Source organism: Phalacrocorax aristotelis, chromosome 3 (genome assembly GCF_949628215.1).
Source record: "Phalacrocorax aristotelis chromosome 3, bGulAri2.1, whole genome shotgun sequence".
Classification (NCBI taxonomy): Eukaryota; Metazoa; Chordata; class Aves; order Suliformes; family Phalacrocoracidae; genus Phalacrocorax; species Phalacrocorax aristotelis.
The window spans coordinates 33,109,448-33,136,421 of record NC_134278.1 but is presented as its reverse complement, the minus strand read 5'-3'; the positions used below and the strand labels follow the sequence as shown (position 1 = coordinate 33,136,421).

Here is a 26,974-nt window from a genome sequence, read left to right as displayed (position 1 = left end):
GCAAAAGGGATCTCCCACTCTAGTCTGATACAAAAGAAGTAATGGAGACACATGGCTGAGGTCCCACTTCCTGTGCAGCGTCCAACTCTGAGTTACAGCCCTCGGTTCTGCTGACTTCAGTGTAACATGAAACGGCACCCTCAGAAGTGAGACACAGGAGTCAAAGAGGAAAAGCTGATGCCAGGAATAGGCTGAGCCACATCTACGCAGGGAGCAAGGCCTCACAAACGTGAGGTCAACAAGACAGAATTACTACTTTTTAAGTCAACTATGCACTGACTGGCCAAGACTATTTCTAGGCTTCTATCCACACAAAAAGCCACCTCAGCTATGGAGGGGAAAAAAAAGTGGGGAATTAATTTATTCTTGCATCATAAAAATGGACACCTCATTCTTAACGTGCTTTTTATTTTCTTCTTTTTTTTCCCTGGAAACCAGCCATGAGTTTCTGATAGAAAGAGGAATTCAGAACAGCCTCAAATTTGAAACAACCTCATACAGGCTAGAATTACGTACGTTTTTCTTTTAACTTTCTAGAGCATGACCACATGTCCCTTCAAGCTACAAGAATGCCAGGACACCTTCGCAAGGTTGGAGCTAAAGCAAGTGGCTTGCCATATCACATGTGTAACAACATTCATCCTGGCCCCGAGGAACTCTAGTGAACCAGTGAAGGATGTGGGAGATAGAAATGGAAGAAAATTATCATGGGACCTCATGAAGAGCTGGGAAGGGCAGGCAAGGGGTGGAAGGAGATGCAAAGGAAGAAGAAGAAGTTAAAACTGAGACTGTGTATTGGACTTGGGGAAATAAAAACAAGAGACAGCTCAAACAGTCTGTGGGAAAGCGAAAAACAGCTAAGGTAAGGAAACTGCAGGTGACTTCTGCAGAAGCTAGGGAGAGCTAGAAGCAGGCAAAATGACTCAGGCTCGAGTGGAAAAACCACGACACTCTCAAAGGGAATAGGATTTAGAACAGGTAAGTATGAGGAAAACAGACACAGGACATCATTCTCAAGAGTGAGAGCTGTGGGCTCCTGTCCAGCCTCCTCTGGTCAACACACAACAGACACTTTCAGATGGTGGGTCAACCCTCTTAGTGCTAGTCCACAGATAGCATAACAGCAGCTACTTTCTACAAATAACATCTGTCTCAGTAACTGGCATTAGCTATTCCACCACCTTGAGCAGGAGTCAGAGTCAGAGCTACAGCATCCAGCTCTGCTAAATTAAGCAAGCAGCTGAAATGAATGGAAGGCAGAGGTCCTCAGCAAGACCAAGCATATTCACATCCACAAGAAGGATAAACTAACGCCCTGTCATTGACCAGTTTGTACCCTTTTCTCTGCTTTATTGTGGCACAAACATTACCAGCAGCTACCTCATAAATCAAACTGAGACTGATGTAAAAACGACTCCAGGTTTTGGGTTTGTTTTTTTGGTGAAACAGCTGCTTGTCAGCTGAATGAGTTCCCCAGCTGAGTTCCCAGGCCAAATCAGACACTTGTGTCCACAGAGCACACAGCAATATGAAGGTAAGAAGGAGTGGCCGGGGGAATCACGGGCTTAGATTTTGACAGCACTGCTGATCTAAACTCACATCAAATTGCAGTCTTAGTATCTACATCCTTTATGCCTAGTAATGAGACACAAAGGAGCTAACACAGGTCACAATTTACTACCAAGATTGCAGCTTTCTGAAAAAATTACTGAAGACCATTCCAAAATATATCATGAAATGGAAAAACTTTTTTTCTCAGTGATATTAAACATACCATTAAGTGAGACTATTTAAAAAGTATTGTTTATTAAAGGATCAGTTTAGCAGAGCTGAATTCCCTAAACCACACTAAACTTTGCCTTTGAAGTAGAATAATCTTGGTTCATAAGATTTATTTATTTCACACAAATCCAAGAAATATTCAGGAAGCATGTCTCAAATTCAGTACCTACGTTGTTGCTGCACTCAGAGTTACTTCTAAAATAGCCTCAAAAATTCAGGTTTCAGTAATCTCGTATCACATTTTCTCAGACCGTAGTAGGGTTTTCTTCCTTGCAATTCCAAGAGTTCCACCTGACATTTGAAAACTTAATTAATTTTTTGCTTTTCACATTTTTACAGCATGCTGATGTGTGGGCTTCACAGAATTAGAACAGCACTAAGAGGTTTCTCCAGGTTCAGTTTGCCTGGACATAAGTGTGTGCCAGGTTAAAAAAAAAAAGAAAAAAAGATGAGGGAGTGGGTAATTCTGTTCAGGAAGTTAGATCAATTTTCAACTTTGCCACCAGACAGCAAGACTGAAAAGTTTGACAACAGCAAGACTGGAGCCTTTCAGAGTATTCTTTTTGGTAAAAGATGGGCTTAGGCATCTGTAGAAAAGTCTGTATCTTAAGTTCTCTACTACTTTGAGGATCTCCACTTAAATGAGATCTGCCCTTGGTCACCTTAGTCTGAATCATGGAGAAGACAGAGGATCAGTGGAAAAAACAGAAGACACTAATACAAAGGAATCACCCTGTTTTGCTACAAGCAAAGGGAATTAACAGAGGAAAAAACAGTAACACAAATTCTGTAATCAACTTATAAGCCTCATTGCTAAGAACAAGCTAGTTTTTCAGTAGGTCATCATGAAACAACTTACATTTTTACTGTGTTAATAACAAAATTAAAAACACTTTTATATTAGTTATAGCAATGTAAGACAAAAAGCATGTTCCTTAATTAGCAAGGCAAGATAATGACCTCATTTACCTCATTTACTAAAAGTTTTTCCACTTACCAGTTGCATGTAACAAGCTAGCTTCTAATTTGTGTGGTATTCTTGGAGGAATTTTCATAGACGCACGAATCTGGTAAAAGCTAAAGCAAAAGACAGTAAATTGTAACACATGCGGTACAGTACACCTCATTTACCATATGCAGATACACACAACAACAAGGGCAGGAACGGAGAGTGAGAAGGAGGAACAGGGCAAGGAAGTCTTAGTTTGAGTCTCCATCCTGTTGGGGTTTTTTTCCTTAAACATTAACCAGAGCGGCAGCCAAACACATGAATAAAAGAAGGACGCCTCAACACAGGACTAGTCTTTCCACACCCCACCGTGCTGGGGCAAACACTTATGGAGATACACGGTAAGCTAAACTGGAGAAGTAATATGAACGAAAAATCAGGACTGGCAGCTATACTACAAGCATCTCAGAAGGATCTACCATGCAGCACATCTACAGGACTGCTACAGCCAGTTCTGCCACTGAAGGAGCTATTTGTGAAACTGCAACATGCCCCAGGATCCCCAGAAAACACACCGCTTACCAGACACTCTCTACATTGCTTCTGGCCACCAGATATTAAGTGCAAATAAAGGGTCACACTAGGCAAAATATGACAGTACTAGCAGTGTTAAGACATAGTACTACTGCCTTTATGCTATTAAAGGCAGGAACTGCAGGCTTAAACCCTAAAATTAAAAAAAACCCCGCTACACAAGCCTTTGTTTTCTGGGTCTCTGCCTCCATCTTTAAACAGTTTTTAATCCTGTTCAGCTCCATACTGCTTCCAGCTTTTTCATCTGTGAAATCCGTAATTGTCACCCATACTGATTCTATGGAAGTCTTTACATGACACAAGCACCCATAAATACACTTAGATGATGCATTCTCTCCATCTCATCCCATCTTAGATAATTTATTTTTGTCTGAAGGGGTTAGCTTCATCTCCTCAGTAAGCTAACATGACCTACCACACAGCCCCACAAACACTAACACTAACGAAAGACAGGGAGCAAGAACATTCACAAGCAGAGAACAGGAAGACAAAAAAGCATTTTAGGCAGAAGTAAGGTTTTAAATGCCCTTATGAGTATGTGATTTACTCTTTGTATTCCACTCACAGCGTACATGCACTCACAATCTTATGGCTCATTTTCATCACCGCCACTATCCAAATCCAAACTAATCTATTGTGTTCTTGTTTTGGCTTCTCACACTTCAACTAAAGTTGACCATCCAGGACTTTGCCAGCCACTGATGCAACTGTGTACTAGCCTAACAGTCAACCAATAAAAAAAATTATTCATTTAATACTTCCACAAAATTAAAAAGTCAACTTTAGTCTGGTCAAAACTGTATGTCAAAGAATGCTTTATAACAGAAGATACTTAATGAGTGAGTGATATTGCTAGAGGTAAGAGATGACAGCAAAATTATTCCTACCTTTAAAAAAATAAAACTTATGCTATTGCAAACTGAAAATTAAATATTTTGTTTTTAGAAACCCACAGGTCAAACATTATTCCATATACATTTCTTAACTGATTCATAAACAGTAAATTAGTTCATTTTGTATTGGATTAAAAAAAAAATTATAATATATGTTATATATATGTATATATACACAGATGTATATGTATGTGTGTGCGTGTATATATATATATATATATAAAAATATATATGTTGTCTTCTCCAAGAGTGAAAGGAATTGAGGAGATTAAGAGTGCCCTCACAATATTAATCCAGGGGGGTGCAATCTAGCACACTGATGGACTGACTCCTTTTCTCTGGGTCAGATGTGACTTCCATCAGTTACTCACTTCACCTATACTGATGACACATGACACATTATAATGCTTAAGAGCCTCAGCAAGGAGATACTTTCCACCAGCCCCAGATTCACAGTGTCACTTCTGGATCCACAGTAAACATTTCTCAGGAGCCTGACACTCTGCCACTAGAAGCTGGATCTTCCCATGGCCCAAATGAATAGCCCATCATGGCAGAGCATACTGCTTCAGGTATCAAGAAAAGAATGTGGTATTTTTGGCATGGTTTGTATTACGTCTCAGTAGTTCAGAGACATGCCAGATAGTTTACTTCATCTCACCCTAACCCTCTACCAAACTGAGTCGTTTTATTAGACTTTAAAATATCCAAAATTTGCATCGTTCTCAGTTCATGTTTAGAACAACATGACAGCTCTACAGAGCATAAATTTAACTAAGGCTTAACAACTTCATTGAATGTGGATAGAGCAATGAATTAGGACTGTAACAAGGTCAAATGAGAGGCAAAGGCAGAATAAAACCTGTGCACCGAACAGAAAAAAAGATGCAATGTGATATTCATATTACTTAATGCGATAAGACTTGTTTGCCCTAAAGATGCTGTTAAGTGACTGTTTACAATCTGGGCCTCAAAGAAAGCAATCAATAGAATTGTTTATGCTTAGAATGTCATTTGTGAAACCGAAAGGCTGTTAGGACATCCTTCTTTTTTCTATTATTACTTGCTAGCAATTAATCAAAAGCAGATTATTCTACTCTTTATCCAGTAAACACTTTACCTGCCTGATATATTTTAATTTGGGTTAATGGGGAGAAGAAGGTGTATTGTTTGCGTGCTTGAGACAGGTGGCTGTGATTTTCAGCAGATTTATACTTTAAGCAGCTTATAACATAAAACATTCACCTGTTAATGTGAATAATAAAATCCTGTAGGTGTTCAGCTCAGGGCAAATTTGTAATCATTAATTCAAAATTGTGTGGCTAGATACTTGAAAAAATTATTTAACTGCATCAAGATATTTAAATAAGAAAAACAACCTCCTACACAGTATTTACCCAAATTATTCACTGCCATTCATCTTTAAATGCCATATATATTAAGGACCTATCTGCAAATGAAGAGCTATGATACTGAAACAGGGTACTTTATTCACAAAGGAATTACATTTGTAATACATAAAGTAAGGAAATGCTTTCTAAAGTTAAGATATACACTCCTCCTTTGACAGCAAATTTTCAAAGACATTTCAAAAAAATGCATCAAGCCTCTTCACTCTCTTCCCCTCAAGCCCTGCCTTCCTCATCTTCCTTCCATTTCCAGTTCAACTCATTAATAAATTTGTCTTGTGATGCTTCCTTTCCTATTTAAAAAATCCAAAACAAAACCAAGTCAATTTCAACTATTTCCCATCTGTACCATAAACACTCCTTGGTTCTCATAAACACACCAACTAGTTCTCATAAACACACCAACTGAAGCATAAACCTCATCTAGGTTTGGGTTTGGAGGCTTGGGCCTCCACGTAACAATTCAGTATCAAGGATTTGTCACATTCAATTACCCCAAATATCCTTAAAATATTCTGTAAATAGGATCTGAACACAATCAAGTCTCCATTAGTTTACATAATGAGAGAATGAAGGTACCCAGGGTAGTGGAAAACCCCAGACAACAACAATGCTACAGAATGCACCACCAATGGTATAGCAAATGCGCCCAAATAGATGAAGTAGCTTGGTTCTACCAAAGCTTTCAAACCCCAGGCCAGCATCTTCCGAGAGGTGGCATATGCAGACCTCATGAGTCAGTTGCAGGCTTATTACTACAACTTTTCAGTGGGTATAACATTTTGGGTCCATCAGTGTGCCTGTACTAAAATGCCTCCCTGAGGCCCACGGGAACTGAGAACATGGCAGAGACATTTCAGTGGCATGGCCTGTGCTAAAGCAAAGTCAGGAAGATTCACATGCCTGACCTCGGTCCAGTGCATTTTCTCTGACACACAGCTGTAGTCCCAGAAATGTGACAGAGGAATACTTGAACTGACCCTGCACCAGTTTGGTTCCTTCTCAAATCCTGACTCTGACGGCAACCTGGAAAAATGCCTTACTGATTGATAACAGAGACAAGGGCTCTGTGTTCAAGATTTATCTAAAACTGTTTTTCAGAGCAAAAAATATTAACAAAAGAAAAAAGATCAAGCTTTGCAATTAGCATTAAGATTCCAGAAAAGTGCTGGGGTTCTTAAAGCTTAGACTCATAGTGACTTTTTTTGTGAAAATTTTTGAAGAATACTTTGAAAAACTGTGTTATAACTTGTCCCTTAATCTCTCTTTTGACTACATTCAATAAGGAAAACACCATTTTCAGATTATTAAGGGTTGCAGTTTTCAGATAACAGAGAAGTCAGAAATATTTTTACAAAGATGCATTAAAGCTACTCTTCCTATTTTGAGGAAAAGAATCAATGGTATTCAGGAAGGTGGTATACTGTAAGAACACACATCAATACCCCATGAAAACAGTAGCATACATGAGTGTAAGGACCTTTTGCTACCTTTTGCTGAATTAACTGAAGCAGGATAGCCGAATATTTTACTAAACAGAGGTTAAAACAGAAGTATCACCAAGAACTGTAACTTAAAATATGATGCAAAAATGCACTAAAAAATGGATGAGAAGCAAGGACCTGATATGCAGCAGTTCCTAAATGACCCTGATAGATTATTCCATGATGTTTGGAACCACCACCTGATAATTCAGCAAGATGCGTTTGGATCATCTTTGATCATACAGCTACAGTTTGGCATTTTAAAAGTCTAGGCTACAACAGCAGCTAATGAAGTAGTCTGAACATGAGTCACTGCAGTACGGGCAGCGCAGGGAACAGATCTGGGATGAACAGCAGACTGACAGTTGGATGAAGGTCTGACACCACACAAAGAAAAGATTTTGAGTGAGTCTTTAGCACCATTTTGTGAAGACAATGAGGAGGTTACAACTGCTTGAAGTTCATGTTCCTGATGTAAGAGTGATTTGAAGGACAGTCTCCAGAGCAAACTGAGACTTAAAGATACTTAAGCACTGGAACAAATTGTCCAGAGAAGCTGTGGAATCTCCACCATGAAGGCTTTCAAGACCTGCGGGGACAGAGCTCCAAGGAACACGGTTTGGATCAAGTGCTTTCAGCAGAAGGGTGGACTATATGACATGCTACTATCCCTTCCACCCTGAATCAGTCTATGATCCCAGAGGCTAAAGGAAACCTACACACACGGTTCAGCAGTTTACAACATGGTGACCAAAAGGCAACACAGTGAAGTGTGTATGGTTGGGAGCTGGTACACAAACCAAGCTGGACCAGACAGCTGTGAATAGAGCATATTCCAGCTCCTGACTTTCCCGAGTCTAAACTCAGGAAAACATTCCTGCGTGTACACAAGCAAGATACTTCCCAGCAGCTGATCTGGTTGCTTCTCTGAAAGGCAGCATCTTCCAGTTCCTATTAAATTTCCAGTGTCATAGACCTGAGGAAAAGAAAAGACAATCTGCAACACTACCTCTTAAAATTTGCCAACCTCTCCTTCTCTAAATGTTTCCAGCATTTACCTTTACTTATCTTGGCTACAGCCATCAGGTTGAGGATGACCACCAGACCTCTTGTTCTGGCTGCACTGCTGAAAAGATTTGTCCCGAAACAGTTCCACATCCATCCCCCAAGAGGTACCTCTGCACCTGCTTCACAATATGTGAGTTAGCCTAAATATTTGAGATGTTTAGCGAGACAGCATACACAAGCAAAGCCAAAGTCACCAATGGAGAGCTTGTAAATAGCCCAGATTTCTGCCAACTGCAGCCTATGCAGTTTTTTCCTTCAGTAAAAAAATGCACGTACTTGCTGATGTCCATTTATCTCATTTGGTCTCAGTATCATCATATGCAAATCCATAACCACACTATTAAAAGGTTCAAGGATATCTGGAGCTTAGTGTCCTTACTAAAGGCCTTGTAGGTCTTCTGAAAAAGGTGCTTGGAATTACAGCTCTCCTGTAGGCAGGAGACCTCTATTGTCCATCCTGGAAATGATTTAATCTTTCATACATCCAGCTGCACTAAAATCTTCAAGATTCAAAATTTGACATGTGCCAAAAAACGCTTTCCCACACAGGAAAATTGACAGGTTTCTTTTTTCACTGGGATCATCATTTAGGTGGGTAAAAGTAATTTTTTTTCCATCACATTTGTTGAAAAACATCATTTATAATCTGAACAAGAAGCAGGTTTAGCAATAACCAGAATGTATCTTGTTACCAACCAGAAAGGAAATGTAGGAAGTAATGGTTATTTGACTTTTTAATGCTCTCACATGGAACCACAGGCAGTAATGTGTACTAATACAGTCATAAAGAACAACCATTATTAAAAAAAAAACAACTAATCTCATGCATAAAAGAAGTGCATGTGCTTTTACAGAGATAGCTGCATGAGCATTTACTTTAAAAACCACTTGCTTCATCAGCTAAAGTACATTCCAATGGAAACATATGTCCTGAAAAAGCTTCATAATACAATTCATGAGAGTGAGGTGAAACTTTTTTGCAGTTCCTCTTGCCAGGCAGAGGAAAGGCAGGAGCGTGACTCCTCTTCAAGTAAGAGTCCTTTCCACTTCCATGAATCCCAGGGTGCTCACTGCACACTTAAATGTGTTCAGTCACATTAACAAGAGCAAGCATTGAACATCATAGACTGCAAAATTCACATGCACATTGGGTCACCTGCAGGGCAGCTTCTAAATTTATCAGTTCATCAAACGAAGGAACAGATGTGACCCTGCATATGCAAAACCTCAGGAGAGCTCTTGGGATCTACTGAATGCAAGGCCCTGTTGAAAACACACTCTCCACTGCAGACTACCACTAAGACTTCTCCTTTTTCCAAGGTGAGAGAGCAGTGGCTCAGGCAAGCATGCTTCATTTGGTGCACAGGGAAATGAAGCTGGGGATGTAGCACTATGAAACGTGGCACTGAAACGAGGAACTGTGAGAAAAATAGACAGGAGTCTCCTGAGGGACAGGCAGCTCTGGGGACAGCAATGTTGTAATGGCTGCGTCACGCTGGCCCTGGCAGAGCTGTGTCTTCTACAGATCGCACCTCTTCCCACAGAAGCAAACCCACATCAACAAACTCCTGCTGTAGTGAGGGGTTGAGTCAGCAAAATATTGAACAAATCCAACAACGAGAGAGAACATTTTTTTACTTCTGTTCAACATCCCTCTGTCCTACAAACTAAGCCCTCTGCTATTACAGAGACCCTCCACTACTAATTCTTTCATGGATTTATACAAATCCATCTTAAAAGCATTAAAAATATTTTAGCATTTCACACAACCAGTCACAAGCCTATACTGAAAAATGCCAGCATACATGCATTTTTCACAGCAATCTGAGTATGCTTCTGATGTTCAAAGCATTTTAAATGATCTTGGAACACTAATACTCTATTTTAAATATTACCAAATAATTCTGATTAATTTGTGGTAACCTCATAGATATTCTGCAAAAAGGCACTCCAGGCAAAGGCACACAAATAAGGAGCAAAGAGGAAAATCAGAAAGGCAGTAAAACAAGGTATAAGGGAACAGAAATAAGAGAATATAGAAAGACACAGAATAAAGCACAGGCAGTGAAATGCTGATTCTCAAAGTGACAAATGTAAAAAGAGAAGAGAATTGGTTAGACTTGTTCTTTAATCTTCCCCACCAGGAGAAATGCAGTGTCATCTATAAAAATGTAATCCTACCAAACCCACCTGTGGCCCACAGACTACCAAATGGCCACCAAACTAGTTACAGGGGTTATCTAGACACGGAATTAATTAATACAGGTATAAAACACAAATTAAGTTCTTATCTTGCAATCACTTTGTGGTAAGTACTTCTAATTTGGACCAGTATGAGATTACACTCTGCTATAATTGTGGAGTTTATCTCATTTAGCAAATTCTAATTCAGATACTTGAGCAGCAAGAAAATTATTGTGCCCAAAAGACTTTGAATCCAAGTATTTCACAGCTGGCTAACATATTTGTATTAAGATAAATAAAACAAACTACAAACTTAAGGAAATAGAGAAAAGGTTCCCATTTATTTGAAAACAAGTTTCCTTGAAAGTGAATTACTTCTTAAAAGTACCTCACGTCTATAGAACACATTATTTCTCACAATGAAAGATATATATAAACAAAACACTTATTAGACCAAAACCTTGATGAGAATTATTTGGCAGACTTATACCTCAAATAAGTCACAACAGCTTGTTATGAAACAGGATTAAGTACGTAAGACAGGAGAGAGGGGAAGGCTGGGGATTTTGCCTTATTATTACAAAAGCCTTTTCTCCATGTTCTTACCACAGGCACACTCAGGCAGAATTCCTGCAGTGGTTATGAATATTTAAAAACTTGAAAGGGGAATACTCTCAAGTAAGTGTTTTTTAAAGAGCCATATAAAAATACAATATTAGATTAGATCTTATTTAATCAAATAAATCTTATATTAGCCTGTGTTTATAATTTTAGTTCTTCTCTTATTTCCTATTATTACTGAAGGGAACAAGAAAATGATACTAAATTACCTTGCATTTTTAAATTATAACAGCTCTATGAAGCTCATCTTGTACTGATGGATGAAAAAACAGGACATGAACTGGCAATGTGCGCTCGCAGCCCCAAAGACCAACTGTACCCTGGGCTGCATCAAAAGAAGTGTGGCCAGCAGGTTGAGGGAGGTGATTCTGCCCCTCTACTCCGCTCTGGTGAGACCCCACCTGGAGTACTGTGTCCAGGTCTGGAGCCCTCAGTACAAGAAAGACATGGATCTGTTGGAGTGGGTCCAGAGGAGGGCAAAAAAATGATCAGAGAGGACTGGATTCTCCTTCCTATGAAGGAGAGTTGAGGTTGTTCAGCCTGGAGAAGACTCTGGGGACACCTTACTGTGGCCTTTCAGTACTTAAAGGGGGACTATAGTTATACCATTTCTGACTCCCCCAAAGCAACAAGTTTTAGTCACAACAGTTCTAACTCTACCAGTAGGAAAGATGGGGACAGACTTTTTAGCAGGGCCTCTTGCAATAGGACAAGGGGTAATGGTTTTAAACTAAAAGAGGGTAGATTTAGACTAGATAGAAGGAAGAAATTTTTTACCACGAGGGTGGTGAAACACTGGCACAGGTTGCCCAGAGAAGTGGTAGATGCCCCACCCCTGGAAACATTCAAGGTCAGGCTGAAGGGGGCTCTGAGCAACCTGATCTAATTGAAGATGTCCCTGCTCACTGCGGGGGGGTTGGACTAGATGGCCTCTAATGGTCACTTCCAGCCCAAACTATTCTATGATCTTGAGGGTTATTGACTCCCTGTATTCCCTTATAAGACAACTTTCTAACTCCACTTACCACTTATATAGCTTGAAATTATTTTTCATTTGACATTTTGATCCAGCACACTAGCCTCGCAAAAGACATTTTACAAGTGTTTAACCACTGAATAGCTTGAACGTTTTGGTTTTCTGGGGACAAAGCTATGGGATGATGGGTTTTCCTGATAATCAGGGTCACAATTTTTCAGAGTTCCACCCCTTGCCAACAGGCAGCAGTTTTTACTCAGACACATCATAACATGTTAATTTTGAAATCAAGGTTTAGCAAACACAACAGATGGGAGACCAGAAGACAAGTCTGACAACTTGTTTTCTGGCATTTACTGGTCTTTCAAATTTTTTTAGTTCTGCAGCTGTGCAATTCTGTTCCTCTCATCTGCCAGTACTCAAGTGTATAAGCCTTTCAATTCACTTTGCAGCTTATTTTAATGAAAGGCAATCTTGCTTTCAATAGCAAATGCATTGTACATTTAACCAGAGATGGAAATTCAGAATCCACAACGAAAACTGTTGAAAAAAAAAAAAAAACAGAAACCACAACAAAAAAGCCCATGTGAACTGTTGTGTCTCATGTAAGATACATCAAATGAAAGGTCATCACTCTTATCCCTTACCAACATCTTCAGCTTTTCCCCTGTAGATGGTCATGTCATTCAGGGAAGTCAGATTAGCTCCTCCAGTTCAGTTTTTTAAATTGGATCACTATCGTTTCAAACATAATGCTCTGAGATGTTAATAGGACACTAAGAAAGAAAAAGCCTTTCAGAATCAGAAGCATCTATCATCTTTCCTTCAAGCAAGTTGCAGTTTCATGATTCATTTATGTCAGCTTAAGACAGTGCTGCCACCAGTAGGAGCAATTTGCACTCCAAAATCCCTTTTACATGTTTTTGCCTCTCCTCAAACAAGTTTTGATGTTCCAGCAACTGTATGGTAAATCAAATCAACATGCTCATCCACCTGGAAATTCTTAAGGAATAATCTCAGAGAATATTACCAGAGCAATATTACAAGCAAGCTATGAAAAGTTAGCAGAAGTCAAGATCTGATTCTCTAAATTCCAAAACTCACATTCCTATTAAGATGATCCTAAAAGCTCATGAATGTCAAAGGGTAAGGTGAGCATTCAAGATTTGAAAGCAAGAGATTCCCAAACACATCACTTCTTAACCCTCCATGAAAATGACAAAGTTGCTGTGCTTTGATTGACTTTTAATTTTTGCCATGGTAGAGCCACATCCTACAGCAAAAATATCCTCAGTTTCCTAACACCTACCCCATCTAGTACACAGCAGCAAATATACCCTTAGAAGAACAAAGTTAAAAATCCAAAGTCACAAGAGTTACCCTTCTGATACCAGTTAAACTAAACAAATTACACAGGCACAAACAGACTAAGTAGCCAAAACCCTTCTTCTCCTGCCAGGTTCTACAAGCTGGATATCCCAAAGACACACAGCTCCCACTGAACCTGTTCAACAAGCTACCAAACAAAAAAAAATTGTTTTTCCAAAGTCTACATTTTGTCAAAGGCTTTTATTTTGAGGAAACTGTAACGAGCATTGCAGAAAACTTCAGATGGTATCCAAAATAATTTGAAATAAATTGTATGTAGGAATGTATTCAGGAAAGATAGGAAACAAAGGCTGCTGAAGGGAAGGCATGCAAAAAGACAACAAGATGAATATTGAGAAGGGCTGAATAACATGATGGGGAAAAGGGAAAAGGTGCGTGCAAGAAGCACTAACCACAGTAACAGGATTGGAGTGCAAAGATGATCATCACAGTGATACTGTGATTTACCGTGTACGTACACTGAGCAGCCTCAGGCTTCCTCTATGGACATGGGTATCTGAATCCTTGCATTCCCCTTATGAGGCTGACCTCCTGCCACTGTTCCCTGTAAGCAGGGATCTGCAAAACCCACTGAAGAACAATCCAAGTTCTCCTCGGGGAGCTGAAGCTGGGAGGTCCCTGCTGCTCTGGATGTCTGCAAACTCGCCTTTCTATCATCTTCCTCTTTTCGGAGCTGACCTACAGAAAGGGACTTGGCATGCTGGGGCTGATTAAGGCCCTCTCCCCAGCAAGTATCTGGGGTGGGTCCCTCTGTCCTCTGCAGCTGTCCGAGTCGTTCTCTTTGTTGCTCATGCAAGCTGGCATCTGGGAAATACCAAGAATAATGCCTTGAAAATGAGACTATACTTTGACAATATAAGGATTTTTGCAAGAAGTCAAGCTTAAAGAGTTCTGTTTTCCCCTTTTCCTCTGCCCTGTCCTCCCAGACACTCACTCTTGCCCCTCCTCCTGCAAGATACTGCGGCGAGGGCAGGAAGGCTCTCCAGAGCGATCTGGACAGGCTGGATCGACAGGCCAAGGCTAATTGTATGAGATTTAACAAGGCCAAGCGCCCCTCTCAATTAAACCAATGCACTAATTGCAGAGCAGTGCTGCAAAGTGGTCCAATTCAGCAGCTCAACTTACAGCAGGCCGCTACAGCAGCTCAGCCAACACATCCAATAGGGCAGTGCAATGCAGTGGCACAACGCAGCCAGCAGCAAGGAATGCAGAAACTCTGCAAACTGGCATTGTCAGGCAAGCTCTGCATCTCTGCATGAGCGTTTAGGGAAATTAGCATTGACATAACTTGACATCTGTCATAACTGTGTATCCTCCGGGCAGGGATGCCAGCTGAGATGAATGCAGAAGTTCAAACAGAGGTTTTGTTCCAAAACATACTCTGGGCAGCTCTCAATCAGCAGATCATACTGATATAATGGCCTCTCCTGCTCGAAGGATGTCTTCCTAACACAGAGGGTGGAACTTTCGTAGACACTTCTCTCAGGTGGTGGTCCAGCATTACAGTTAAACCAGCCCAAAAGCTAGCTGGTGACAGAAGTAGGAATCCCATTCCTTCTGTGTATTTTATACACCTTCTGCACCAGCACTGACAGAATATCTGATCCTGATGTGCGTCGGGGAGATAAACTGGCAAAACCAGAACCATATTCTGTGGTTTTTAGTTTTTCTGCTGGCTTACCATTTTGAGCTGACCAACCCTAAGGTAGAAGAGCATTACTGCAGGCACACAGGAAGCACAAGAAGTAGGACCACCCCGTTCAGGCAGCTGCTATCCAACAGATCTCCCTAGATGAAACATCTACGCCCTTAGCCCAGTGCTCCTGCCAGCTTAACCCGCTCTCCGACTACACTGCTGCCAAAAGCAAGCCCGCCTGATTGACCACAGAACTGCATGACTGCAAGAGCAAACAGAACAGGACACAACCATGCATATCATACCTTTTGGCAGACATGTGCAGTTGTACTGGCTCAAGCCAACTACAAATCCATAGATGAGATCACTGTTTCACAACCGATTCAAGTTCATGGTGCTACCAGTGGGCCACGCTGGGTGCGCTTTCTTACCCTCTCCCTCCACCAAAACAGGTGCTCAGGCAGGTAGTTACACAACCATCCATATCAAAGAAACTGGCACTGGTGAAAAATACCCCCTTCTTTCCACCCCCAGTCTGATCACCTCCAATAGCCTGAAACTTACTTCTGGCATTAAAACCACATGAAAATACACAATAAGCAGGAGCAGAGGTCTTGATCATTTAGTGTATGGTATGCACCATCTTTTTGGAGAAACAAGAAACATTTTAAAAGTAATTTTAAAACTTTGTGGAGAAACAAAGAAAGTTATTTATAGATAAGAATGAACATGGTACTCCTGTCTGGAGTACCTCTAACCCTTTGGAGGTGTCTTGAGCTTCTTTCCCAACTGCCAAGATGAGTCAGAATCTGGGAAATGGAGAAAAGTGGACAGGGGTGAAATAAGGCAAAAAAAAAAAAAAAAAAAAAAATCTGAGAAGTTACTTTATATGGAGTACAGTCATTGGCAGGAGGCTTAAGGAGTAAAAGAGGAAGATATTTTGGAAAGAGCACCTGACTGAACCGGAGACAGAGGTAGCAAGTCTGGGATGGGACTGAGCCTGGTTCCACATTCAGGTAAATCTATATGCTCTCTGAAGTATGTGATGATTCAGTAAACTGCTGTTTGTCATTACAGATACAGGTATACTTAAAGGTATGATTAGATGTATGTGTAGTAGAAGCGAGACAAAAAGACACCATGCCAGGAATTTCTGTCGTATCACAAGGCAGTCAAGACTCTGGAACACAGAACAAGCATCTTTCTCCGTTACTTCAGATACCTACAGATGGCAAACTAACTTAAAGAACTAACATAATCACCCTTCGGCTGTAACTATTATTTATGTTAAACAAGCACATATAAATAGGACAGAACACTTAGGAACACCAGATTTTTCTATGGTTTATACTACAATCACACAGGGACAGGTCTGAACTGTAAGCCTATGCAGAAGCTACACACTTCTGCACAGAAGACCGCTAACCAGTGAGTCTCAAAATTAGCAATTTTAATGACTAAACATGTATTTAATGCAAAGTTAAAACTGCTACTGCTGTCACATGCCATTTCAGAATACTGAACTCAGTAAAACTGATTTAGAAAGAGAAAGTACATACTCAAGAAACCGTTATTCTGATGTCTCAGCTAACACCTACTCCCATTCTACCTCCATACTACACAGAAAAGCTAACTAAATGGTTCTACAGATTTTAAAAATGGACCCTCTCCAGTAAAAATCCTTTTATACTCAATACTGTCTTACACTATTATTTAATCCCTCACTAACCTAAACTCACTGATCATGTTTCTGCTGACAGTCTTCATGGTAAGGCATGCTGATACACAATCTCTACTTTGCAACATGAAATGGTACCTGGTCTTACACACTGAAGACACATCTTTCTTTGATCTCATAAAGAAAGAAGGAATTACATAGGCCCCCTCCAAATACAGTGCTCAAAAGGAAGACAAATTACATAATCCATATCACAATTACATATGATCTTGCTGTCACACACATAGCTGTACCTATCACAGTGCTGTCAGTCTCCAGCAAGACATTAAGATGGCTTAAGTACACATCTGAGCTCTTTATTTTTTTGGTCTAAAAATCTAAAATTTTGCCACATTCAGTGCCTGGAGGGTATGGGATGCCATTAGGCAGCTTTAATTCTGAGTTGACAAAATTTTTCAATTGCAAGTTAACAATTTCAATTGCAGAAGTTATGATGTTTAAAATTTCCAAAAGTACTACTCTGGTCTATGAGCTAAAATCTGAACTAAATTCAGGTGACTTGAAATTTGTACCCATTATCTGAGAAGCCTAGAATATGCAATGAGTACCAATCAACATCTGACAAAATTTAAGGTATATTTTTTGAACCAATATGGGGGAGATGCAGGAAAAAAAACAACACACCTAAGTTTTTATAAAACATACCCCAGGATAACTACAATTACCAATGGTTAGCTATACCTCTATGAATAATGACTGAAGAAATAAGCACCTGTACCATCATCTTTACACATCAGAATATGTACCCAAAACAGGTAGCTTCAGGCATCTGATTTAGTTTCTTAACTTGGAGGCTAGTCTTTTAGGAATCAGCACAGGGTGGGGAGGATTCTCTAGGTTTCAGAGTAGAAGCCCAGTTTACAATGGCTCTAGAAGACACCTTGATAAGCTGCCTTGTGTGGCCAGAAGTCTCCTAACAGGGGCACTGTACTCAGATATCCGAAGACAAGCAGTACAACCTCTCAACGTCTTCAGTTCCACTCACATAGCTAAGGCAAAGAATACATCAAAAACCTTAATTTCTCAGCTAATTCAAAGGAAGCAGTTCTCAATTTTCCACTTACTTTTCCAACTCCTCAACAAATACAATGCTTTTTATTTTAAGCGACAAGATTCTGAAGTACTATCGTATGGTTCTTCAAATTGTTCTTGCTCTTTGGGACCAGACCATGTCACTGGTGTCTCAGACAGGCAGCTTTAGAAGGGCTAGTGGGATATTTGATTATATTAACTTTTAACTTCTGAAGCCATACCAGCTTAAAATACGACTTCCTCACTGCTCATCCCCAGTCTTACCCATTCTTGCCTCAGAGCAAGCAGGACCTGTGTATGTGCATCCACTGTTGAACTAGAATCAGAAACTGATCCACTTTTAAAAAATAAGAACTGAAAGAAAAGTCTTTGCGGTATTTTTCCTAGACAGCCTGTTCCCTTGAGTTTCATCCCAGCCCTCCAAATCTTAAACCCATATTACTGCTGTTTGTATTACTGTAAAACCATAAGCCGAAGAACAGAGCTCATCTTGCAACTGTTAGACATATTTGACAGCTTTCTTCTCCCTTTGTAAAGACTGTATTACATTAAGTAAAGATCACAGTACTACAGAAGATAAGCTGCATGTCAGAAGGCAATTCACAACACATTTCCAGAAAGCTGTGTCATACAGAAACATAGTTTGAAAGCAGAAGTATGACTGGGCTGTATGAATTAAAAAGAAAACCGAACAGGTGAGCCTGAATGTTCCTTGTCCATTAAGAGTTTGTTATTTGACCATATGCTAACAATACAAAACATTAGCAGAGGCTACTTATTTAAGGACAAAACCTTTTCACTCCTGAGGCAGCCAGGAGTATGAAAAAAGTAGTCCTATGAAAAAGTGTACTCTCAAAATTTTAATTCCCTGTTAATAAATGATAAAACCAATGTAGACAACTCACTGGATCCATAAAAAAATACTTTTAATAAATTGTACTATTTTTCATGAAATTACTGTGTAATCATAGTAGGATTCATTAAAATTCATACTCTGATTCAGTGTATTTTCTTTTACGGTACACAACCACTCAGCTCGAAGCATAAAATATCCATGCTGCTCAGACACATCAGTACGTATCTGCACATGTTAAAAACATAAATCTATGCAAGAGAAGAATACCATAAGGCTAAATTTCCAGCAGTCTCCGAAGCTTAAATTCCTTTGACTTCCAATGGGGCTTAGGTTCACAAGCAACCCAGTGCTACCGAAATCCTACCGATAACCTAATTTCACATATGCTACACCTCCAAAAATGTTTTTATGTGAGAATCTGCTAAAGTCTCTTCAACATCTTTGGAGAGCAGCATCGTAAATAACATTAATAATCATCAGGAGGCAAAAGCAGGAGGTAGAGCAGAAAGTGGTCTAAGTAAGCATCCCAAACTTTGGTTACAAAGTGTGCTAAAATTGTCATTGGTGTCCCACAACCTCCTACCTGCACAAACTTTTAATCAGGAAAAGATAGGTCAAAATCACACTACCAGGACATCATATATTTTAACTGTCCATCTAGAGCTGATAATATCACCACTAGAAAAATCAAGAATGTGATGTTCTAAGTGGATATGAAAATATTTCCAGAGAACATTGTCATCTGCTCCATGTCCGAAACTGTTTTTCATTTCAGTTACTTGGAACAAGCTTGTTGATAAAGTATTAAAAGGTTATTCTTATTAATCGTAAGTAGGCAGAATAGGCCTTTCAGTAATAAATATAATAAATTAACTAGCTGTCTGTTGTGCAAATAGAGAAGAGCTCTTATGCTAAAGGACTCACAGAAATAAGAGGCAACATGTGAATGGAAATATAAATAGGGAAGCACAGTGACGCAGACACAGTATTTGTCAGTGTGGCAAAAAATGATTTCAGGAAACAGCTTTTGCCCAAAGATACAGGCCAAACAGAAAAAAATACTTTTCCCCACTTCCAGGACAAAAAGTAATCTTAAACTGATTATACATGTCCAGAAATACCAGACTCCGGTCAGTAACTCTCATCACAGAGAAACCCTGTATCCCTAGTAGTTCTTGAGTATGAGACTTTTTTTTGCAAAAAAATATAAATGTATTGAGCATCTATTTTGAAGATTTTTCAGAGAGGAAACTGGCTGCCCTCTGATACAATCCCCTGTTGGCTTATGTTTAACCCATTGTCCTCCAGGACCCCCAGGTGCTTTTTTTGCAAAGGTGCTTTCTAGCCAGCTGGCCCCCAGCCTGCACTGACCTATGGGGTTATTCAGCCCCGTCTGGAGGACTTTATATTTGCCCTTAACTTGATGAGATTTGTATCAGCCCATTTCTCCAATTTGGCTACGTTCCTCCAAAGAGCAGCTCTGTTCTCCTGCACATCTAACCATTCCCTGCAATCTGTTATCATTCAAAAAGTTGCTGAGAAGACACTCTGTTTAGGTTGTTAATCAAAACACTACTGACCCAGTATCAATCCATCAGGGATGTCATTACTCATCAGCTGCAAGTTGGAATTTGCGCCACTAACAGCTCTTTGAGCCCAATCATCCTACCAGTTTTCCACTCAACTCATTCTCCACTTCTGCATTCCACATCTCACTCAAGCTATGTCATGTTTCCCTTTGTATTTATAGAAAGTCAGCTCTCCAGAGCCCAAATCTGACTGGAGCTTTTATGGGCTAAGATGACAAAATAGCCTGCAGCATCGCTAACTCAGACCATCACTCTTACAGAGCCCAAACAATTACATTTCTTTTATTCATTTTGTCACACAATACTCACATATCAATCACTGTTTGGGCAAAAATTCCCATCATCACATCCCACTAGTTCAAAAAGGAAAATTATGTGAAGGCTTATTCGAATATAACAACAGAATAAAATAAACCAACAGAGCTACCCGGAGCAAGCTGGGTTTTAAGCAAGTGGCACAGATTTATAAGAAAATATAATGAAACAGCTGTATTAGATAAGGATACTAAACTATTATTTAACTAGACTACAGACTTCTGTGACTTACAGCTACAGTGCAACTTTCAGAAGAACCTAACCACCAGAATCACCACAGACACAGGAACAACCTTCCTTGAACTAGGCAAGAAGCAGGGAGCCACACATGCAGACCAGTCTCCTGTATTAGAATGAAGTGTTAGCTCTGTGCATTTCTCCTCCACTTAGAATAATATTTTTAGAACATCTAAAAGTCTGCTTTAAAGGGTCAGTTAGGAGAATCACATGGTTCTAACAGTGAGTCCGTTAGAGGACCCTTCAGGTGAATTTGACCTTGAGTGAAATACTGTAACAAATTTTGGCTGAGTCTGCTCCACTGATTGTTTTAGATTGGCAGAGTGGTTTTGAAGCACTTTTTTCCCCTATGATTCCAGTTTGCTACACGCTAGTTCAGTTCACGGAGAGCTTTCCATGTATATAACCTAGATGTCTCCTGGAGAAAGCGAAAGCACAGGCTCTGATCTGTCACAAAATGCACTCCAATCCCTGGGGGGGGTGGCAAAAAGGTCTGAACCAATTACTGGTATGAACAACTTCAAAATACGTTCACGATGCAAAACATCTGGTCCAGAGGACGAGATTAAATCTAGTCTGAAGTAACCCTGGAACTACATGGATATAGGGGCGTCAACACTGCTTCTAGTAATTAATTCCTAAAGTACCAAATTAATTGTTAGTGTAAACACAGTCATAAGTGCTTCTGGCAATAGTATCACTACAGATACAGATCCAAGAAAATATGCTACAGTTGGATGCAACAGCCAGCAAATTTCTTCAGTTACAAAACCAGGAAGAGAGATAACAACGGTTTTGATTGGATAGTGGGATATGTGGACTCTACAGAAAAGGGGATGGGGAATGTGCCACAAATTCAAATGACAAACTGATTCAGTTCATATTTAATAAAAGAGACAAAAGACTGACTTGTAAAAATACATCACAGTGAACACTCAGACTGATACTGTCATTCAAAGCATAGGAAAAAGCTGTTAAAAACTAAAAACTGATCAGAAGGAAGTCTAGGCTGGAAATTCTGACGTCTCCAATAATCAGAAGAGCGAGAATCTGGACTCACTCTCCAACCAAAAAGCTTGGATAAAAATCTAAGTTTTAAGAAGGACCTTGATCAGCTTGATGTGATTACTTGCAATAGCAGACATTTCATTTTACACAATTCAGAAGGTCATTATGCTTCTAACACCATGAGACAGGCGTGCTAAGCTGGGTAAGCTTGAATGCACACGATCCCAAACAAAGCCAGAATACAATCAATTTTATACCTGACTTTTCGTGAAAGAAACCATGCTAAACACAGCGGTAGCTCAAAAATAGGAGGCTAACAATGAAACTCAAGATTCCCTTTTCTGCTGATTCAATCCATTATCCAAGAGCTATTCCAGCAATGTAAATATTACATCCAGTCTCCAATACATACAGATCCCTAGAAAAATACTAGATCTTACCAAAATTGACAGGAATTATTGCAGTAGTCACGTTAGTTGGTTTTTCCAATTATTCTGGAAGCTCCCTCTCCCTCCCAACATTGCTTTCTAAGGGAACGTGCCCAGAGTTAAAGGTTTGGCCACTGAGGTAGTATCTACTCATGTCACTTTTCTGACTATGTCAGCATTCTGCCTCTCTGAACTTGCCCTGTGAATTTACTGCTTTTTAAACAGCAAGCTAAAAAGAAACACGCCAGGTAAAGCACTATTGAGTATACTGCTGTGCTCTGCTCCTCAACTAACATTCTGAGGAATCATTTAAATTGTAAGGTTAAGACAACTGAAAGACTTTCTTCTATTCAGGCTCTTCTCTATTAGAGTTAACATGCTGCCATATTCTACCCTCTCTTTCCCCACCGGTTTGATTAGGAAAGGCTACAGTTCAACAGACTGTGCTTTTAGGTTGAAGTGATTAGAATATTCTCAGTGTTTTCCCAGACCTCTTAAGCCTTCCTTAATCCTCCTCTTCCAATGAAGACGACTGGCATTAAGTGAAATTACAATTTTCCCTAGAAAGGAGACATAGACAGTTTGCTGTATATACTTTGACTGCAAATGATAGCAAGCATAATAGGTAATCACTTCTGTCAGTACCAGCCTCAGGTCATATTTAGAGAAAAGCCCATTTTAATAAAATATAGATTAAAACTAACAGAAACATGACAAAGATAGAGGCTAGTTAGCCAAGATATGTTTTGTAACAGTACTTTTGCCTCTTTCTCCTGAGCTCCTTCCCAATCCTACTACTTTTTTTATATCACTCTTCCCCAAAATATCCACCTCAGATGGTTAGGACAAGGTGGAGGAACTATGTGCATCCTAAAGCAATTACATTTCTCTGTTACTTTACCTCCACCAACTCACCCTGTAAAAAAAAAAAAACAAACTTCAAAAAAAACACACACACAAAATCCCAACCCTACCAAAAACAATAACCCCCCCACCTGCATTGAATTATGACAAGGTTAAAAACAAGAATGTATTTTCTTATTACTAAAATATGCCTAAGGAAAGTTATTCTACAATATTTTGGAAAAAGGACCTATCATAAATCAACACTGATATGTATTGCTCCCTGGGTGTAAATACTGACACAGCCTCAACCACATTTATCTAAAACAAACACCATAAAAACTACAACACTAACATGTATTTTTACTGTAGTCTGTTAGAAGACTGACAGAAGAGCAATGCACCACAACACCAGATGACCCAATAATCTTTAATAACTCGAAAATAAACTGCAAAGGATTATTTCCTATGTAGCCATGGGGAAGGGGGACCTTAGAAAGTAATCTGGGGACAATCGGGTAATCTCAAATGAAAGGAATGTGAAAAAGCCTTCTACAGAGACCAGGTGGAGTAAGAGGCCAGGAGAGTCTAATGAGGCAGTTATGGAGTCCTCTGTAACCTTGTGGGCACAGCACAGTGTGAGGAGGAGAGAAGCTGGTGAAGTTCTCCACTGCCAAGCTGATAAATGAGTAAGTTAAATGGGGCAGCAACATTTTGAAAATATTCAAGAGAAACACCTATGATAATTCAAACAAAAGGGATTACAGAAATTAAGATACAAAACTGTAAATGCCTGGATAGGGATATAATCTACCCTCCAAATCTAGAGAGCTTCCCTCTTCTCCAATTAGAAAAAAATATTTATTACAATTTAAGTTTTAGGCCAAATTATTTGAGTATTTAATTTTAATTCCTAGAAAACATATGCCTTTCCAATAAAGAATAAAATTTTTTTCAAATCACTATAAAAATAGTCAATAATACATGGAGCAATGTTACATGTCAGCACCCAGTAAGGTCTTTCCAACATCAGCTATCCACCACAGTAAAGTTTGAAAGAAACACTACCTACCCTCTTTGAAACAAATCCACATTGAAGAATTTGTGGAGCTCCACGGAGAATTCTACCATAGCCTGAACTTCACTCATGTTTATGAGGATGAAGAAGTCAAAACTTGTCAGCACCTTAGTTACTGAAAACAAACAGAAAACAAACTTTTCAGAACACAAGCTGGGGATAATGCCTATCTAGTCATTAAGAAGGACAACGCTCTACACGATTTTGCACAGCTTCCTTAAATATACAGGCCCTGGGGTAAACAAGAATATAGGATGAACCAAATCCTGCCCACAATAACTTCTATCTTTGTTGTGAAGGAATCAAATGTTATCAGAGAAGTATCACAACACATCATCAGCATAATACAATCCTGGCACTTACTGATACCTACATACTGCAGCTCTGCTCTGGTACTTGGCTGGAGAAGTAAAAATACTGCCGACAAGGAGAAAAAGAGCATGGTCTGCTTCCAGCTCTTGTTGAAGCAGCATGACCGTGCAGGCAGCAGTGCCTCTGACATGAGGACAGGGACAGCTGAATTACAGGGTGGCCAAACAATGCAGAGAAAGTACTTGACCTGGTCATGTAAGGCTTTAGGCAGAGCAATTCTAGAGGGAAGACAGGAGTTAATGAGGGCAATATGCCCATTTTCAGTCAGTCTTTATCAGTAGTAAAGTGTTAATTCTCACTGTGTATTCACAGCCACAGACTGGCACCCTCCTGCTAATTCACAACGGCCTGCTGATGCTTAAATTAAAATCCTACAGATTTTACCAAGTTCTGCTGGTTTTCCTTCAACAATGTCAACTAGATTAATAAAACAGACCATGCTTTCTGCAAACACTTGTCTTCAAACTCCCCAGTTCTTGCAAGCACTGTCTGGTTTGAGAAATAAGCAAACCAAAAAACCTAAACCAGACTATCCTTCATGCATACTAGTCCATCTTCTAGGTCTAATGCAGAAGCAGTAAACATAAAAAAGCTAGCTTGGCTGGAGCTTTTTTGTTTCTAAAATTCTGAATATGCATTTGGGTGTTTGTGAAGCAGCAGGCACTACTACCGAGACTGAAACAGAGTAGCTGGCAAAAAAAGTCATTGCCACAGCAGGTACCAGTCACCTGAAAGCAAAGTTACCTTTAGGGGCTACCTCTAGCCTATCAACTAAATTACCTTGGCATATGACTCAAGATAAGATTTACCTTTATGTACTCACTCTAGAGGAGCTGGAAGGCTTCAAGCACCATGGCACAGGCCTAGATTTCAACTATAAACAAGAAGTTAATTCTGACCTTGGTTTAACAGTCAGTACAAGGACACTGCGAGCACGTTACAAAAACAAAGAAACAGTATGTTACTGAAGTAACAGGGAAGAGGGTAAAGGAATTTTGCTTCTGATGCTGAGTTATGACAAGATGAAGAACTCAGATCAAGGGCCCTTACAGCCAGACCAAAACTACAGCATCTAGATGACACTATTAACCCAGCTTGTCTAAAAATCCTGTCATCATTCAAATTTCCATCAAGGGACTTCAACAGATTAATTGAATGATGCCACAAGTTTTGCTACAGTATGCAGCATGAAGACTGTCACTGATAACCTCCAGGGCTTTGCCTGTATGATTGTGTAGGGATATCCTCAGTGGTCTTTAGAGCTAGAATCAACAAGTTCTGCACTCTAGTTCTCTGGGGTTGCCATACTGCATTATCACATGTGCATCACCTACCAAAATTCAAGCATATCTTCTGCAAATGGAACTTGACCTGCCACTGAACAGAGATCCAGAGATCCTAGACCTGCCGTGACCGCTGACCACTGGGCAACAGACCTTGTGGGCTGTGCATAAAACCTGTGATGAAACTGTCCAATACCCGAGAAAGGAGCCCACTTTAAAACACTCAGGAAAAAGCAAAAGGACTTAGATGAAGGATGCCATGGGGCAGTCTCATCCAGCTTGCATTTTGAGGAAACTACGTTTTCAAGGGAGGAAGACATCACATGCCTCTGACTCCCCAGCACAAGGGTGGCACTGCCTATGTGCCTGAACACTTTGCCCCCACTAAGAAAAGCGAAAACTGTTCCTGCCAGAGCTGTTGGCCAAGCAGTCACTCCCAAATGCTTCAGAGTCCCTCAAGTCTGCAGTAGGAAAACTCAGAACAATCCAGAACTAGTCCAGTCAGACAAGTTCAAAGGCCCATTTTATGAATTAATTAATTCAACAAAAAAAGCTAGGAGAGCCACATCTTGCATTATTGCCAAAAGGGCTGTCCAGTGAACTTGTGGCATTTCTATTGTGCTTAACACGGATCTAACTGGGGCGACTCCCTCCCTCCTCTGTCAAGCTGACCTAGCATCCTCAGCTATCCCACTAAAAATTGCCTGGTCAGGCAATCCCTGCAGACTGAACACAGGGTCCAGCAAACACAGTCCTGCATAACACAGCACCCTGTGTTTTAATCCAGTAACACAGCCCTTGCTCAACCACCAACAGTACTTGGGAAAAGTGGCACCCATGCCAGCTCCAGTATCAACTGCGAAACCAGTTAAAAATATTGAGCCGCAGTTCACAAAACGGTGCATCCAGGAAGCAATGCTGCATGCCACTGCAGGTGCCAGGGACTGCAGTCTATCAGCTGGCCTCTGAGGATGGCTTTTTCTTTGCCAAGCACCAGCTTGTTCCACGTGCACGTTAACCTGGGTGAAGGGGAGCGTTCACTGCCTTCACTGGGCTGACAAACTAAATCACTACTTTTCTGTCAAAGTCTTTCAGTGCAAAGGAAAAACAGTGTTATTTGAACTATATAATACAAAGTGTTATGCAGTGATTAAATATTTTAAAGGAAAAACTCAAACTTGGACAATGTCTTTAATTTTTGTACACTAAC

The 26,974-nt window shown here is 40.0% G+C and overlaps 1 protein-coding gene across 7 annotated transcripts in view; it reads right to left on the bottom strand.

Annotated features, from left to right (window-relative positions):
- Nucleotides 1-26,974, bottom strand: part of FAM135A (family with sequence similarity 135 member A) — an 89,731-nt gene that overhangs the window by 47,122 nt on the left and 15,635 nt on the right. For 4 of the 7 annotated variants that reach the window (XR_012659543.1, XM_075087062.1, XM_075087060.1 and 1 more), the window contains one exon: nucleotides 2,780-2,859. Coding sequence is in view for 6 of the 7 variants with exons in the window: in XM_075087056.1 (XP_074943157.1) it covers nucleotides 2,780-2,859 (80 nt within the window). In the remaining variant the exon portion in view is untranslated. Of the gene's footprint in view, nucleotides 1-2,779; nucleotides 2,860-13,796; nucleotides 13,858-24,103; nucleotides 24,225-26,974 lie in introns of those variants that run through there. The other 3 variants (XM_075087058.1, XM_075087057.1, XM_075087059.1) reach the window with 2 other exon arrangements.